The 14,637-nt window shown below is 32.7% G+C and overlaps 2 protein-coding genes and 1 long non-coding RNA gene across 3 annotated transcripts; 1 reads left to right on the forward strand and 2 right to left on the reverse strand.

Moving 5' to 3' along the window:
• Positions 1-1,583: 1,583 nt before the first annotated feature.
• LOC105425677 (TBC1 domain family member 14) lies at positions 1,584-8,321 on the reverse strand. The gene has a single exon (XM_089077234.1). The coding sequence runs from the start codon at positions 7,991-7,993 to the stop codon at positions 6,119-6,121; it is 1,875 nt and encodes a 624-aa protein (XP_088933360.1). The 5' UTR covers positions 7,994-8,321; the 3' UTR covers positions 1,584-6,118.
• Positions 1,584-8,577, reverse strand: LOC148936661 (uncharacterized). Its single transcript, XR_016139364.1, has 2 exons — positions 8,319-8,577; positions 1,584-3,856 (listed from the first exon to the last, which is right to left on the reverse strand). It is a non-coding gene; the product is annotated as an uncharacterized LOC148936661 (long non-coding RNA).
• A 1,080-nt stretch (positions 8,578-9,657) lies between these two features.
• LOC105425676 (uncharacterized) lies at positions 9,658-14,334 on the forward strand. The gene is made up of 6 exons (XM_011636537.3): positions 9,658-10,534; positions 10,618-10,771; positions 11,029-11,194; positions 11,327-11,402; positions 11,557-12,299; positions 12,492-14,334. The coding sequence occupies exons 1-6, from the start codon at positions 9,791-9,793 to the stop codon at positions 13,795-13,797; spliced, it is 3,189 nt and encodes a 1,062-aa protein (XP_011634839.2). The 5' UTR covers positions 9,658-9,790; the 3' UTR covers positions 13,798-14,334.
• The last annotated feature ends 303 nt before the right edge of the window (positions 14,335-14,637 follow it).

Raw genomic sequence — 14,637 nt, forward strand, 5'->3', positions numbered from 1 at the left:
TATGTTTTATTACTAGTAATAAAGCTCGATTTATTTAATTGAGGTGTAACGTAATATTTTCAATTCATCTTTTCTGCGAAACGACACGTTATTTATTTATACTTCTAATCAAGATTTGCTCGAAAACAAACTTATCAGCTTTATAACAAAGACAAAATGTACAATAACATGGAATAATAATCCTACAACTCGTTATTAATTTTGCAAGTACTGTACAATTATTCCGATCCAATTATTTCGTACATGCATGTTCTGTTATTACCCCCCCGTGTTCTATTTCCCTTGTTACTCGTTCATATTTGTTTACTATTTCTCAAATCAGCCGCAACGCCGAGAGGGCGTTAGTGCATGGAGAGCAGATTTTTCAAATCGCCGCTCCGCGCCATAAAACTAATAGCGGTCGGAAAAATTTTATTTCTCCTTTCGTTTTTCGATGATACTTCACTCATGTTTCTTGATATATTTGATATACTTTTAACGCAAAAAAAATGATGTATACGTACCTCTTCTCACGTGACTGTACACACATTGCTCTTCGGCAAAGAAATACAGATTCATTCATTCATCACGACTGCTGCTTCCCAAATTCAAAATCATATGTTAATTAATTTAATAAAATATATTTGTAATTTGCTTGTTAATACTTTTATATTTATTAAAAATATTAGATTTAACTTTTCGAAACTGAAATTATGATCTTTTAATAATTTTCAATATAGAATTCGAAATATTTTAATAATTAACAGAAATAATTGAAATGCGAACAATTACAAGATACAATAAAAAAAATATATATATATATTGTTTTACAGTTATTATGTAATTATTATATTATGTGTTTATACATATATATATACATATCTGATAATGACCTGTCATGCTTTCGATGCACTTTGATAAGAAACACGGAAATAATCCCAATCGACTGCGGACAAAAATAAATAGCCGGTATGTGGTAATAATAACTGTATATACTGCTACTGTATATACTGTTTTATTAATTAATATTCGATTTAACAAATATACTTTTCGTGTAATTCTGAACATATTAAAGCATCTTCTAAAGAGTTCCGAACACTCGTGTACCAGCGTCTTATACATTTCTGTCCAAGTACATGACGCTCAGGCAATACTTATTTATTTAAAATACATCATACATCATCGCCAGTGCCTGGAATTCTTTAGCAAATGCTTTAATATATTCAAGACTATACGAAAAGTATATTTGTTAAATCAGAATTCCGAGAAGAATTTCGAGCAGCGTTTCATATTCCTCTACCCAAGTATGTGAGGCCGAAACGCTATTTATTTAAAAATCGTATGTCATTACCAGTGCCCGAAACTCTTTAGAAAATGCTATAATATTTTACGTTCACGACTACACGAAAAGTATATTTGTTAAATCAGACATTTCGATCAGCATCCCATATTTTTCTAAAATTTGTAAGTTTTCGCGAAATGAGACGCCAGTTTCACACACATCGTACGGAACATAAGACAAAATTTCGGAATTCAATACATAACGCCGTGAAGCAAAAGCGGCTTGTATCTGGGCTGAACAAATGAAAAAGAAAATTCATAGGTTTCGATGTCATTAGAGCATAATCTTTATTCATATAGGAAAAAAAAGTCAGAGATATGTTGCCGACGTCATTTACAATATTTCTCATGCGCGCATTTAGTATGCCTTCGATTTCGTTCACGGTCCATTACAATGTAATATAAAAATGATCGTTACGCTATTGCGGTAGATATCGTTAATCTTTACGTTTCGATTAAATTAGGAAGCAAACGTATGGTTATGTACATAACAGTTCTTATCGCGAGATCCCTCCTAAAGAAGCATTAGAGACGTGGCTGTGCATCACATTTTAAATCGAAATCGTACCACGGTATCCTGGGAACGCAAAACTAGCTACTTTACGATCTCTTTTCAGCTTTCCAGCGAAAACGAGTTCCTTCAAATTTCGTATTAAAAAATATGAAGATTTTTCTTTTTCCCTTTGTTTTTTTTTTTTTCTTCTAATTCGCTAACGTCTCTATGTATATTTTACATAGTTCTTTTACCGATCTACGTAGATCTGACAAAATAAATATTGGGATCGATTCTTTAAAAAATATATATTACAATATTGCACTTAAGGTAAATATACACACGATAAAACGCGTATAAAATATACAATGAGTTCCTCTATCGAGGCACTAACGACAAGGAACACAGAAGTGTTACGTAGTGCATGATGCATGGTTGTTTTGTGCACAGATTATTAACGTTAGCATTTTCACAATTTTATCATGTCTTTTTAGGCATCGTGTCTTCAATCTTAGAGGAAATTTCAAACTGTATACACGTAGGTATATCCACAAGATTACGTTTCTTATTATTTGTATGTGTGGTATTAACGTGTGTTTCAGTATATTCGGCTATATCTCGAAAGGAAATGTAATAATTGAGTAAATCTATCATTTATGTGGGAGGCTGTCTTGTGTAAATTTAAAGACAATAAATCACCTTTTTAATATTATTGTGATCAAAAAGAACAACAGTCGCGTATTTAAATAGTATTTCCTATATATATATATGTTTTTTGAAGAACGTAGATATACCTACAAGTATTATAATGCAATCAATATATGTACAAGCATACGTCACGTTTACATCCAATTACACATACATACATTTCTGTTTGTAGTAACTCGCATCCATAGTGACAATGTGATTGTTAAATCGGTAAGGCAAATAAATTAGAAGATCCTTCATTTCATCGGATATAATCAAACAGTCGCATTCTGTTGTTCGTTTACATCGATTATATTACTATCATCGCTAAAAAATTAAATAACTATTGATCATTCATTAGATTAACCAACAGCATAACCGATAATTACTAAAAAACTTGATAATCGATTTGCGCTTATAGCACGGAGACATTTATAAACAGTCTTCTCATATACTGTTTTTTACAACCATGATACATTGGTTGGCACATCGTCATCAATTATCTCATAAAATTTACCTTCAAGAAGATATGCATACGGATATAATTTATGTAAACCATTTAATCAAGACATGTTACATAGCACAAACACGAGCGAAATTATTTCAACAAAAAATTATTGATCAGAAAAGTTAAAATTTGCAATATTAGAATTGTTAACTAATATTTCTTTATAACATTTTATCCATATAAAAAATAAAAAAATATACAAGCCAATAAAAATATATATAACAGAATATATATATATATATATATATATATATATATATATATTCAAATTGCATTTCCAAATATTTAATTGTTCAATATATAGAAATATTGATAAAAAAAAAATCAGTAAAAGATTAATATCAACACGTTGTACAGGAGGTTAAATTAAAAATCTCAGTTCATTTTAATAGTGCGTGAGCATTAAATTATTAGTATCTTATTGCCATTAATGTATTGGATTAATAAGTTATAAAATATGATTTGATAAAATAAGAAAAAAATAATTTGTCTCATCTTAGTGCAAAAGCGTTACTATTAAAGACTGTCACTGTTAAAGATTTGAGAATAAAGTTCAATAATCATTAATATATATAGTTCGCACATCCTCCACACACGTGGATACAAATTTCGTTTCAAAATAACTTAATTCATTCTATTCTAATTACGTCTTATTCATTTGTGCTCCCTTTATATATCCCTATAAACTTATTCGTTATGTATTGTTCATGAACGCTAAGTAGTAGTTTGGAATAATGGATGGAATGAGAGTATTGTCGATTAAAAACTAGGATATATATTATACTTGTGTGAGTTCCACTTACACGGCCCACGGCTTCATATCTTGATCCATGAGAATCACATATTTCCTATAAAACATATATAACGTATATAATGTCATCGAGAAGCACATTCAACGGTTACACACTGATCACTCAAATTATCATGTAATATTATGTAAAAACGCACAGGGTATAAACATGGGTATATAACCAAAACGTCGCAATATGCTGTTACTGTAGATAATCTCGTTAAAAGAAATAAGAATCTGACAAGTTGCGACAGTTATGTTATATCGTTTGTCTCAACGACTAGTGCTTCCACAGATACTCGCAGTTCTGTCACATTCTGTTCTAAAAACTTGTTCATGTTATATAAAAGAGATATATATATATATATATATACATATGTATTTGAATATAATATCGGTAAATGGCGATAATCTATGTCTTTCGTATAATTTTCAAGCTCCCAAGCTATGCTGTATGTGAAGCCAATGCCAACGTGACTGTCATTCTATAATACCGTAGATAGCAAATTTCTGATCGAACGACGATGTCATATCTATTCGAGATGTTAAGACCTAAAATCTTTTCGTTCTACGCCCGTCTTAAACGGGGCGATACATGACAAGCGCACACAGTAAGCATATATTGCAGTTATATTGTATGAAAATACATTTTTGAGATTACTCCTCCTCTGAGAGAATAAGATTCAATAATTGCATAGTTCGTACATCCTTAAATCTTGAATTTATCTTATCTTCATTATGAAGGCCACTCAAAAGACGGGACATGATAAGATTTCGCTATTTGAAACTGAACAAATTGCCATATCATGGCCGACGGAAAAAAAAAAAAAATCATCTAAATGCTAATTTAAAATGTGTAAATTAGTAAAACTTCTATTATACAGTACTGTAAACTTTTTATCACACGCTTCACTGTAATAATCTCATATTCAGCACCTGATCCACGAAAATACCAAAGAATAAAAATAACGAAGCGAAATAATGCAAACAGCATTGACTTATGTTGTATAATGGGAAGAACTTTAACTGCAAAATTGTAATTATAGTTGAGAAAGAAGATGCAGTGTTAATTTAGATTCTTAACAATAGATATAACATCTTTAAATTATAAAATATCTTATAAATCTTTAGTTTAATTGTATATTACATGTATAATTGCATTATTTAGCTTCGTTTTTTATATACAAATTAATACTGATTAAAATTTTTGGACGAAATATTTTCTGGTATGTAATTTCAAGTCGGATATTTATCGTGACATAGCGTGAGGATTACCAACAGTACAGAAATTGTACAGAAATTATAAATAACAGTTAAATAATTTGCAGCAAGAAACGTTTCTTTAATTTCGGCGTATCTATATTCTATATCTGTATTACAATGTATATTTATGAGAATAATATCTGCATTATAATTCAATAATATTGTTGTATTCGAGTATGAATCTCCCTTCACTCTCTTGAAGAGAGTGTAAAAATCAAAGGGATATTTAAAGAATAGCTCAATATAGCTCAAAGCTGAAATGCAATAGTGCATATATTGTAACGTATATATCGGTATGTGAAGCAAGACTGATATTTCAGATATTATATTTAAATATTACAAATTATGAGAAATTGTCACAAATATGTATAATAAACATTGATAAAGATTAAAATAAAAATGAATTAATATAAATATGATCAAAAATAAATTAAAATTTTAATAATATTCTCTGGTTTGCTTTTTGAAGGGTGCTTTCGAAATATCATAAATCTAAAATTTATCGCTTTTCCAAAAGTATTAAACGAGAATGTAAAGTGAGTATAGATCTATTAATAGAACATTTAAGTTTTATATTGCAAATTATTTTTTCAACTTTTCTCGTTGTAGAACACATATTTACAACTGAATAAAACAGTCAATTATTTACATGGAAAATGTCATTTCCATAACAAATATATTCGTTTATATACAATTTTCAGAAATTCATAACAAAAATATATTTTTGTTATAAATTTTTGAAAATTATCTCTAATCTGTTGTGCAATTTTGTTAATGTCTGTTCTTTATATATTCATATCAATTGTAAAACAAAAGATTTGAATATTTCTAAAAGACAGAGATAGAGACAATATTTTTGTATACTGCCTCTGAAACGCTTAACATAAATTATTTACAAATAAATATTATATTTTAATCAAATACAAAAATTTCAGACAAGTTGCTAAATTTTTAACTCCAAATGACAATAAAGTATGAAATTTGTTTGCACAAAGATTCAGATGTTTTGATCACAATAAGAAAATTTCAATTTTGCTAAATTTGTTAATATACTAAATTACGAAGAAAATTGAACCAGCATTTGCTGAAACGTTGTTGTCCCAACAGTAGTAGACATCTGGCTAATACTGTTGAATAAAGATTCGGCTTGTAAATTTTCTGGTAATCTAGTAAGAAACTGTGCGCCATGTACAAAGTCCATTTTCAATAACTCTTCCTGATACAAGTGCAACACTCCTAACGCTGTTCTGAAAAGGAACTCATCTCCGTCTCTGAGAAAGACATCCCAGACTCTACATGCGACATCAAGAGGCATTGCTTTGGCATATATAGTATACAACCAATCTAATAGATACAGGTCTGGACTTAATCCAGCTACGGTAAAGTGGGAAAAGACTTTTGGCAGCTTATGCGCAAGAGCACTGGAATATACTTTATAATAAGTATTCATTCTCTTTTGGTCCAATGTAAAGGCGGCCCTGTGACAAGGATGATTTAACAGATTCGCAAAGCAAGCAAAGGCGTCCGGTGGTTCCATGTTTAATGACAATACAGCACCCACAAAGCTCATACCTTGCACATAGCCTACGTCCGGTCTGTATACGGCATATGCTGCCAAGATACCCTGAAGGCTATCGAATAATGGTCCACCCTCTTGAAAGACACATAAGGTAGGAAAGGTACGAGATACGTCTAATCTGATAGCAGCTAATGACTCATTATTAGGGCACGACATTGCCCTATCTAAGCAAAGATTATAGAGATGCGGTGTTATACTCAGATTATTCGGAATCGCTAATTTCCAAACTCTACCACGGACACTTGGTGGCAAGCCGCGCCACCACAGCTCCCTTACTTTTTTCGTATTCTTAACACTTTCAAACTTGGGTAAAACATGTGTATTCCACATATTGGAATCCTCGGCTAATCTCTTTTCTTCTTTAAGTTGATACTCTCGTTGCTGTTTACGCTCTTTTTCTTCGCGCAATTCTCTCTTCCTTGCTGCTTCTAAAATAGCATTATATTGCTTACGATGGCGTTCTTCCTCGAGCGCATTCTTAGCTGGTAAATTCGCTGGTCGCGGCTGCTGAATTAAAGCTGTGCTACCACCTACTTTGTCGATAGTTCTCGATGGACTACCAGTAGGCGTTGACTGTTGGGACCCCTTATTCTTCCAGGAAAACACATTCTTTGTAAAAAGCGTATTCAAACCCCAACGTTTGAGTGCTTTGTCACTCTTTTCTACAACGTGTTGCTCGTCAGACCCTAGAAAGCTACCTGAAGGTGATATCTCGCTAAGGGAAGACACTGTGCTACTGCACGATCGTGGCAGGCTGTTCCTTGGACTGCTGTTCGCACTGACATTCTCGAGCTTCATATATTTGTCCATGTCAAGTTTCACGTTCGATGTTTGTTCCTTATCAGCACATGGAGACTCCAGGTATTGAGAAATACAATCGATTTGTGCACTGCCAGGCGCTCTGGTCTCCTCCATAGAATACAATTGTTTCGTGGAAGGATTGTAAGCCAAGGACATACTTTCCAAGGCATGATTCAGGCTGGTTCCCGCTACTCCGACCGAGATCACATTACCGGCGTCGTACCATTTATTCTCCCGTATGTGCACGCACAGAGCTTTAGTCTTCGCTGCCGGTATGGGTGCCACGTCGCATGCCAGTGCCTCGTCGACGTTGACACTATCGCAACGTACTGTGTCCCCATTCAAGGAAACCAACTGCTGCTTGCCGATCTTCGGCGCGATGTTGCTGGCGATGTAGCAGCCGGACTCGCGTCCAGCGACTTTCACCATCTGAAAGCTGTTGACGGTATTGCTGTGACGGGACTTGGCGCTACCTGACGTCTGTAGGCTCGACGACGGGACAGGATGCGCGCTGGTCCCGTTCAAGCGCTGGGATGTCGCCGGGCTCTTCATGGCTGACCGCAGCCTCCTAACCTCACTATCCCCTTTCCAGGTCCAGGTCGCCTCCGATCGTAGCCTTCGAGGGTAGCCGTTTGCGCGCCGAGTTGTTCGACGCGGGATTCACGAACCAGTGCATACGCATGCTTCCCTATCGATTGTCAAGGATTTAGAAAGGGTCAAAGAACATGGCACGGGGAACGGCCTTGGCACCACGGCCATCTGTCTCGGTAAGACAGCTTCAAGCCCGGACGACCTTCACGAGAACAGATGCGGACGATCTTCTCGTCACGCACGCGTCATATCGCGAAATGTAGTCTTGCTTCGCAGAGTGCCTCACCTCGTAATCGAATCCTGTATCCGCCTGGACGCGACCCGCCGATCGTATCCAAAAATACGACGACGTATGTACAAGTCGTCGTGCGATAATATCGGAGAATGAGAAATCGAGCAGCGGGTCGAAAGGTCACATTCTTCGAAATTAATTGCGATCACAGATTAATGAACCGCGTGCACCACCACGCACGGCACTGACGGCCACCGATAGTGAATCTCCCGTGACAAATCCGATCACTTGTGTATCTGCTACTCCCGAATCGAAAGGCTGCTACACATGTAAAAACATTGTGCGACTTATCAATGAAACGATTAACGTGTACGAAACATGTTTAGAAGCAAGCTCGATTAACTGTTTAATGTGTGAAAGGATTACAAATTATGATGACAAATTATACAGTTAGAAAATTTATTTCAAGCAATTTTGTCAATTAAGGAATCTCTTACCTCTTATCTCTTTGAAAAAAATGATCAATCAAATTTTTGTTTTTTTGTACTTTCTTATAGTAATTTTACAAATAGATTACAATTTTTCTTGTCGCATATCAATAACAGTAATAATAATAATAATAATAATAATAATAATAATAATAATAATAATAATAATAACAATAATTTTTATAACGATGTCTTTTGTAAGAGAAGATTGGTCAATAAATGCTACTTTACTGATTGAATAGGATTTTCCAACATCTTCTCTTACTCAATGAGTAGAGTAGCATTTAATTGATCAATCAGAATAAAAAAATCTTTATCTTTTTATTTTGATTGGTCAAATAAATCCAGCTCTATCCATCGAGCAGAATTTTGGAACTATAGATCTTATACTATTGAAATACGTTTTCTGACTAAAAAGTTCGAGTTGATAGAGCAAAAGAGCAATATTTCGTTTCCTATTATTTTTTATGTCCTGCTTCTCATATTACTCTTTTAAGCCAGCAGCACACGATTGGTATATTCTTTTCGATCTAAAAAAATATATCAATCGAAGACAAGCGCTCAGCAAACACGCGAATCCAGCTAGCAAACCAGCAGAAAAAAAAGCATTGTGTGCCGCTGACTTTACTCTTGGAAAATGAAGACTAGAGGAAGACACGATACATCAACTCGTCTCTTTTCATTAAAAAAAAAAGATGTAATATAAGATCTATGGATGCATTCCATTTTTCGCATGATACGCATGATGCATCATTTATTCTTGTTATTCAGAAGCAGTTTGCGTGTTAAATAAGGATACGCGTCATGCAAGAAACGAAACGCACCCTGTTGAAATCAGTTTGGAATGTAGTCATGGAAAGATGCCTTTATAACGTTGGCGCTTCTGCGCGACGGACGATGCATTTTCAATTGAAACGTTGGCGCCATTGCTGAAGCAATTAAATTAATATCGAAACGGATATTCAGGGAGATGCGTGAATGAAGGCGCTTTGATGTGGTGTACATGCATATCTAGATAAAAAAATTCCTCATTGAAGAATGAATTTATCACGAGACTCATACGGTTTGCAGCGCAATGGAACGTCGAAGATGTTGATCTACGATGTGCTGCAAAAGAGAAAGGTATATCACACCGTTGTCAGCGATCTCAGAGACTTCGGAGTCAAATATCGCTTCAAAAAGAGCATGCTTAAGTGCGAAACAGTTGAGTGTAAAAATATTTCGAAGAAAATTTTCAAAACACCCCTCTATTATCAACCCTTGGGCATTGTGAGTCTATCATCAGGCGCCATAGTCCATGTACCTGTGTTTGTAATTCAAGCTTCCACATTTCTGGAAGAGCACTTCGCTCAGGAGGGTCTCTTTAGAAAAGCCGGCTCTCAAACAAGACAGAGAGAATTAATGGCCCGTTTAGATAACGGTGGTTGTTTAGGCGAGAAAAATGACGCGGTCGACGTTGCCAATTGCCTGAAGTCCTTTTTCCGTGACTTACCAGAACCATTGATCCCATATACTTATCACGACTTGTTGGTACACTGTGCGTTGCTCAAAAATCATCGGGTACAGGCATTGCTGTTGGCATGTACACTGCTACCACCGCATCATTTGAATACCTTAGCATTTTTTATGGAATTCTTGAAGAAGGTTTCCATGTACGAGAAACTGAACAAGATGAGTGTTGAGAATTTGGCAAAAGTCATTGGACCAAATATCATGCCTCTGCAAGAAACATCCATGTCGGCTGTACGGAATAGATTGGAAATGCATCTAACTATTATCAAGGTTTAATACAAATTTAGTTAGGGAATATCTATTAATTATATAAAAAGGCTAACAATACTGATGACTAAATAATATTGTTACAGATTCTGATTGAAAATTCAGAAAATATTGGTGTCTTACCATCTCATATTGCTCAAAGCATTTCTGCTGAAACAGGTGACAGTACGGACAATGGATTAGATTCGATCGAACTACATAGGAAACATAAAAAGAAGCATCGTAGTGGAAGTCTCACGAGTAAGTTATATTCTAATATTTTCAATATTGACTTGAATAAATTTAAAAATTTCTATAAATAAAATATATTTAGATATAATTAATAAAATTTAAAATGCTAAAAAGATTAATAAAATTTAACCATCTAACACTGTTATACATATTAATAAGTGTGATTTATTTTCATTATCTGTAACATTATACAATCAGGATTACATACTTTTATAGGTTCTTATATTTATGTACATATGTAGTATTTCATACACATAATTCCATAGGAATGTTCAATGGTTTGAAGAAAATGGTTGGAAAAGGCACAGATGATACATCTAACATTCTTGCACAACCTCCTGTACATCAATTACAGTCAAATGTGACTTCAAACAGATTTACCAAAAAACGGAAAGTAATCAAGAAAGAATATTCTCCAAATATAAAGAAAAAGTAATGAAATTATTTTTTTATTAATAATTTTATATTAATTTCTCTTTTGTATATATGTATATTTTATATCTAATTTAAAATAATATTGATAAGAGATTTTACATAGATTTATACAATAATTATATGTTTTAGAAAAATGACTGATAAATTAGACAAAGCGAAGAAACTAAGACTGAGTTTAGACAAATTTGTACCTAGAAACAAACAAGTAAGTATACTTATTTTCATATTTTGATATATAACATAAAAAAATCCATGTAAATCAACAATTCATTTTAGTTAGTAAAAATTATAAAGTTGTAATAATTAAAAAATATTGCGCATATCTTGCATAACAATAATTTCATTCAAAATATTTTCAGAGAAGTATAGATGATAATTTATCAGATTCAGATACAGATACTTACAATGTAGACACAAATGAAAGACATTGGAGTTCAGTAAACAATTCTTTTGATACACCGAAAATATGTGAATGCAAAAAGAAAATATCAGATCTGAAGTATGACGAACAGTTAAATAATGATTTTCACCAGGAATATAACAATGTATTTATTAATGCCGTGGATTTATCTGTTGATGATAATAAACAAGACTTTCTTTTAAAAAGTTGTGGAAGAGATGATCAATGGCGTATAAATATAAGCACAGATTCAAGAAATTTGGATGCTGTAGATGAAAGCTATAACTTGATGCTCGAGGAAAAGACTGATTTGGAAGAATTCAATACATTTCTTCCTAATAGTGACATAATATCTTCATCAAGTGACCACTGTGAAGAAGATTATGTTAGAATCCCAAAGAGTGAATACGAAGATATAAAAAATCGAGTTTCTGCAATTGAATCACGTATTTCTCAAGAATTTGGATGTATATACAACGAGGAAAATAATATAACTACACATTCGCTAAATAATGTACAAACAGCATACGAGAAAACATTAGAAGAGGCTAGTATCGAGAATACATTGACAAACGATTATTTAGCAAAAAGACTGAGCAAAGAATTAAAGATCAGAAGATCGGGAGAACACAAAATAATAAGATCTCCCAGCGCAAGAAAAATTGGATCATTAAGAAGACGTTCACAAGAGAGAACCACAAGGTACAATCAAGTTATATTTATATTTTACAATATTTCTTTAATATAATATAAATAATGACAATTGCATTTCAAAATTTTATTAAAGCGTATAGATTTCTATTTAAAAATATAAAATTTATTATATTTGAAATAAAATTAATATAAAAAGATTATAAGAAGCTAATATTTTATAAATCATCTTAATATTTACAGCAAACGTGTTAGAAGAACTGCATCATGGCATACTTCTCCAGAAGTAAACTTACATCACATTCAATTTGAAAGAAATGTCAATATTTATCCTATTGAAAAACAATTTATTTCTTCTAATGAATATTTAGAGGAGCAATCTCATTCTATAGAAAAACATGATGGAATTATTTCCAATGATATGACAAACGAGATAGCCTGTTTACATAATCAAATTAATACAATGATTTCTCATTCAAATAAACGACGCAAACGCAGAATTTCAAATAATAGTGATTTGGATCTTTCTGGATTTAAAGATCTGCATTTAAATAATAGCCATACAAACAAATCTGTGCGTAGAGCATCATCTTTTCATGGAAAACATTTTGTAGATAATTCATCTTATTTCGATAAAAAGATTGAAGATTTAAAAAAGACAAATAGTCATCAAAATATAATTTTAAACAATGATTATTCACAAAAAGATAAAATTTCTTCCGAGAATTCGAATAAAATATCTTGGAAAGATGCAGATAAATATTTTAAATCAGAGTCCCGAACAAATACACCTGCTCCACAGACAGGCAGAGCATCTGTTGCAAAACTTCGAACGCAAAATGCCGGTATGGTATTAGCCAAAGCGCGATTATTTGATGAAGGTACAACAAGAGCATCAGAATTTACATCGAATAATGTATCAAATAGAAAATATGGTCATGATAATGTAAATAAACATTCTTTGAATGCAACTAAAGAAGTGAATACAAATACGGAACATTTCAAAAAGTCATGTAACAGGGGACAAATCTCTCGAAAGAAGAATTGTCAAGCGTCTCCAAATTCGTTATCGCAAATTAAAACGCAAATAGCAGATACATCATTGAAATTCCAGAAAGAATTCGATGATCATTATTATTTTACAAAAAAATTTAAACAGCAAAATCTGAAATTTTCGAATAAGGATCCAATTATACATCCAACTTTTACTAAAGATAAAGAGATTAATGTTACACAGAGTACAAAAATTCATCAGAAAGAAAACATTACTCCAAAAGCATCGCCTTTGACGAAGATGTCTGCTAATATAGTATTAGAAAGTTCAAACAAATCTCCTTATAAATCAGATAGTAATAAAACTCCGCATATTAAGCGAGCGTTAACAGTGAAAACACCAAAAAGTTCCAAAATAGTACGTAGAGCTCCAGTTGACACGCGTAGAACGCCAATGAAAGCTATGGCACAAATAGGAACCCCGAAACGTCAAAGTCCTAAATGTATCTTGAAAACACGAACTCCAACTATGTCAAGATACAAGCAGAAAGTATAATTATAAATACTATATGTTAGTCTCGTGCATATATTGTTTTAATTGTAAAATTTTTATACATTTTTTTTTTATATAATAAGTATATTTTTTGCGGTGTCTTTAATATATATTAGCAAAATATACAGAAGTTATTACAAATAGAAATAACATATTGCAAACAAAAACTGATAATCTATGTGATGCATTTAATATCACATTTGTGTTGAAAAAGTGATGAAAAATGCTCCTCTGGATTATACATCTCTCTGTAATTTAGCAAGTTTACCTTTTTTAAGGAATAAAACATGCAATTATTATTTGAAATCTCTCTAAAGCAATTTGTTGCATACATAATTGCATATATTTTCATATAAGTTTTCATTTAAATATATAATCATTAAATTTATTGTCATTCAATGACAAATGTATATTAAATTTTATCAAATCTACATGCAATATTCATATCATTGCTCGTTAATATGTGACATAAATCACTACAATGGACATTTTTTATTTCTGTATGTATAAATTACAAAAAAAAAATATTAATTTACATTAGTGTTCAGTTTTTCGTCATATTCTTTCGGCGTTTTTCGCCCACGTCGCTCCCGCTCCTTTTTAAATATTTGCCTATCCTTACTTCGTCAAGGCGAAAAATCATCGAGATCCACGTGTTTAACATTTGCGACAGGTGACTGTCTCGTAACCAATCACGTGGTACCGCTTGTCCTTCGCATGCCGTCTGCTGTCAACGTGACGATTGACGTTTCTCTTCTTGCATTTAATGGCTATGATTACAATTTTAATGAATTGCGATATTCGATTTCGATATCTTCGTTAAAAAAAAAAAAAGAAAAAAGA

The sequence above is a fragment of the Pogonomyrmex barbatus genome, unplaced genomic scaffold (assembly GCF_055798465.1).
Source record: "Pogonomyrmex barbatus isolate J1 unplaced genomic scaffold, ASM5579846v1 scaffold2, whole genome shotgun sequence".
Lineage (NCBI taxonomy): Eukaryota > Metazoa > Arthropoda > Insecta > Hymenoptera > Formicidae > Pogonomyrmex > Pogonomyrmex barbatus.

Excerpts from the sequence above, each read along its gene's own strand:
- LOC105425677 (XM_089077234.1), bottom strand. The coding sequence starts at position 7,993 with ATGAAGAGCCCGGCGACATCCCAGCGCTTGAACGGGACCAGCGCGCAT.
- LOC105425676 (XM_011636537.3), top strand. The coding sequence starts at position 9,791 with ATGAATTTATCACGAGACTCATACGGTTTGCAGCGCAATGGAACGTCG. Across the intron at positions 10,535-10,617 it reads TGCATCTAACTATTATCAAG|ATTCTGATTGAAAATTCAGA; the intron begins GTTTAATACAAA and ends ATATTGTTACAG. Across the intron at positions 10,772-11,028 it reads TCGTAGTGGAAGTCTCACGA|GAATGTTCAATGGTTTGAAG; the intron begins GTAAGTTATATT and ends ATAATTCCATAG.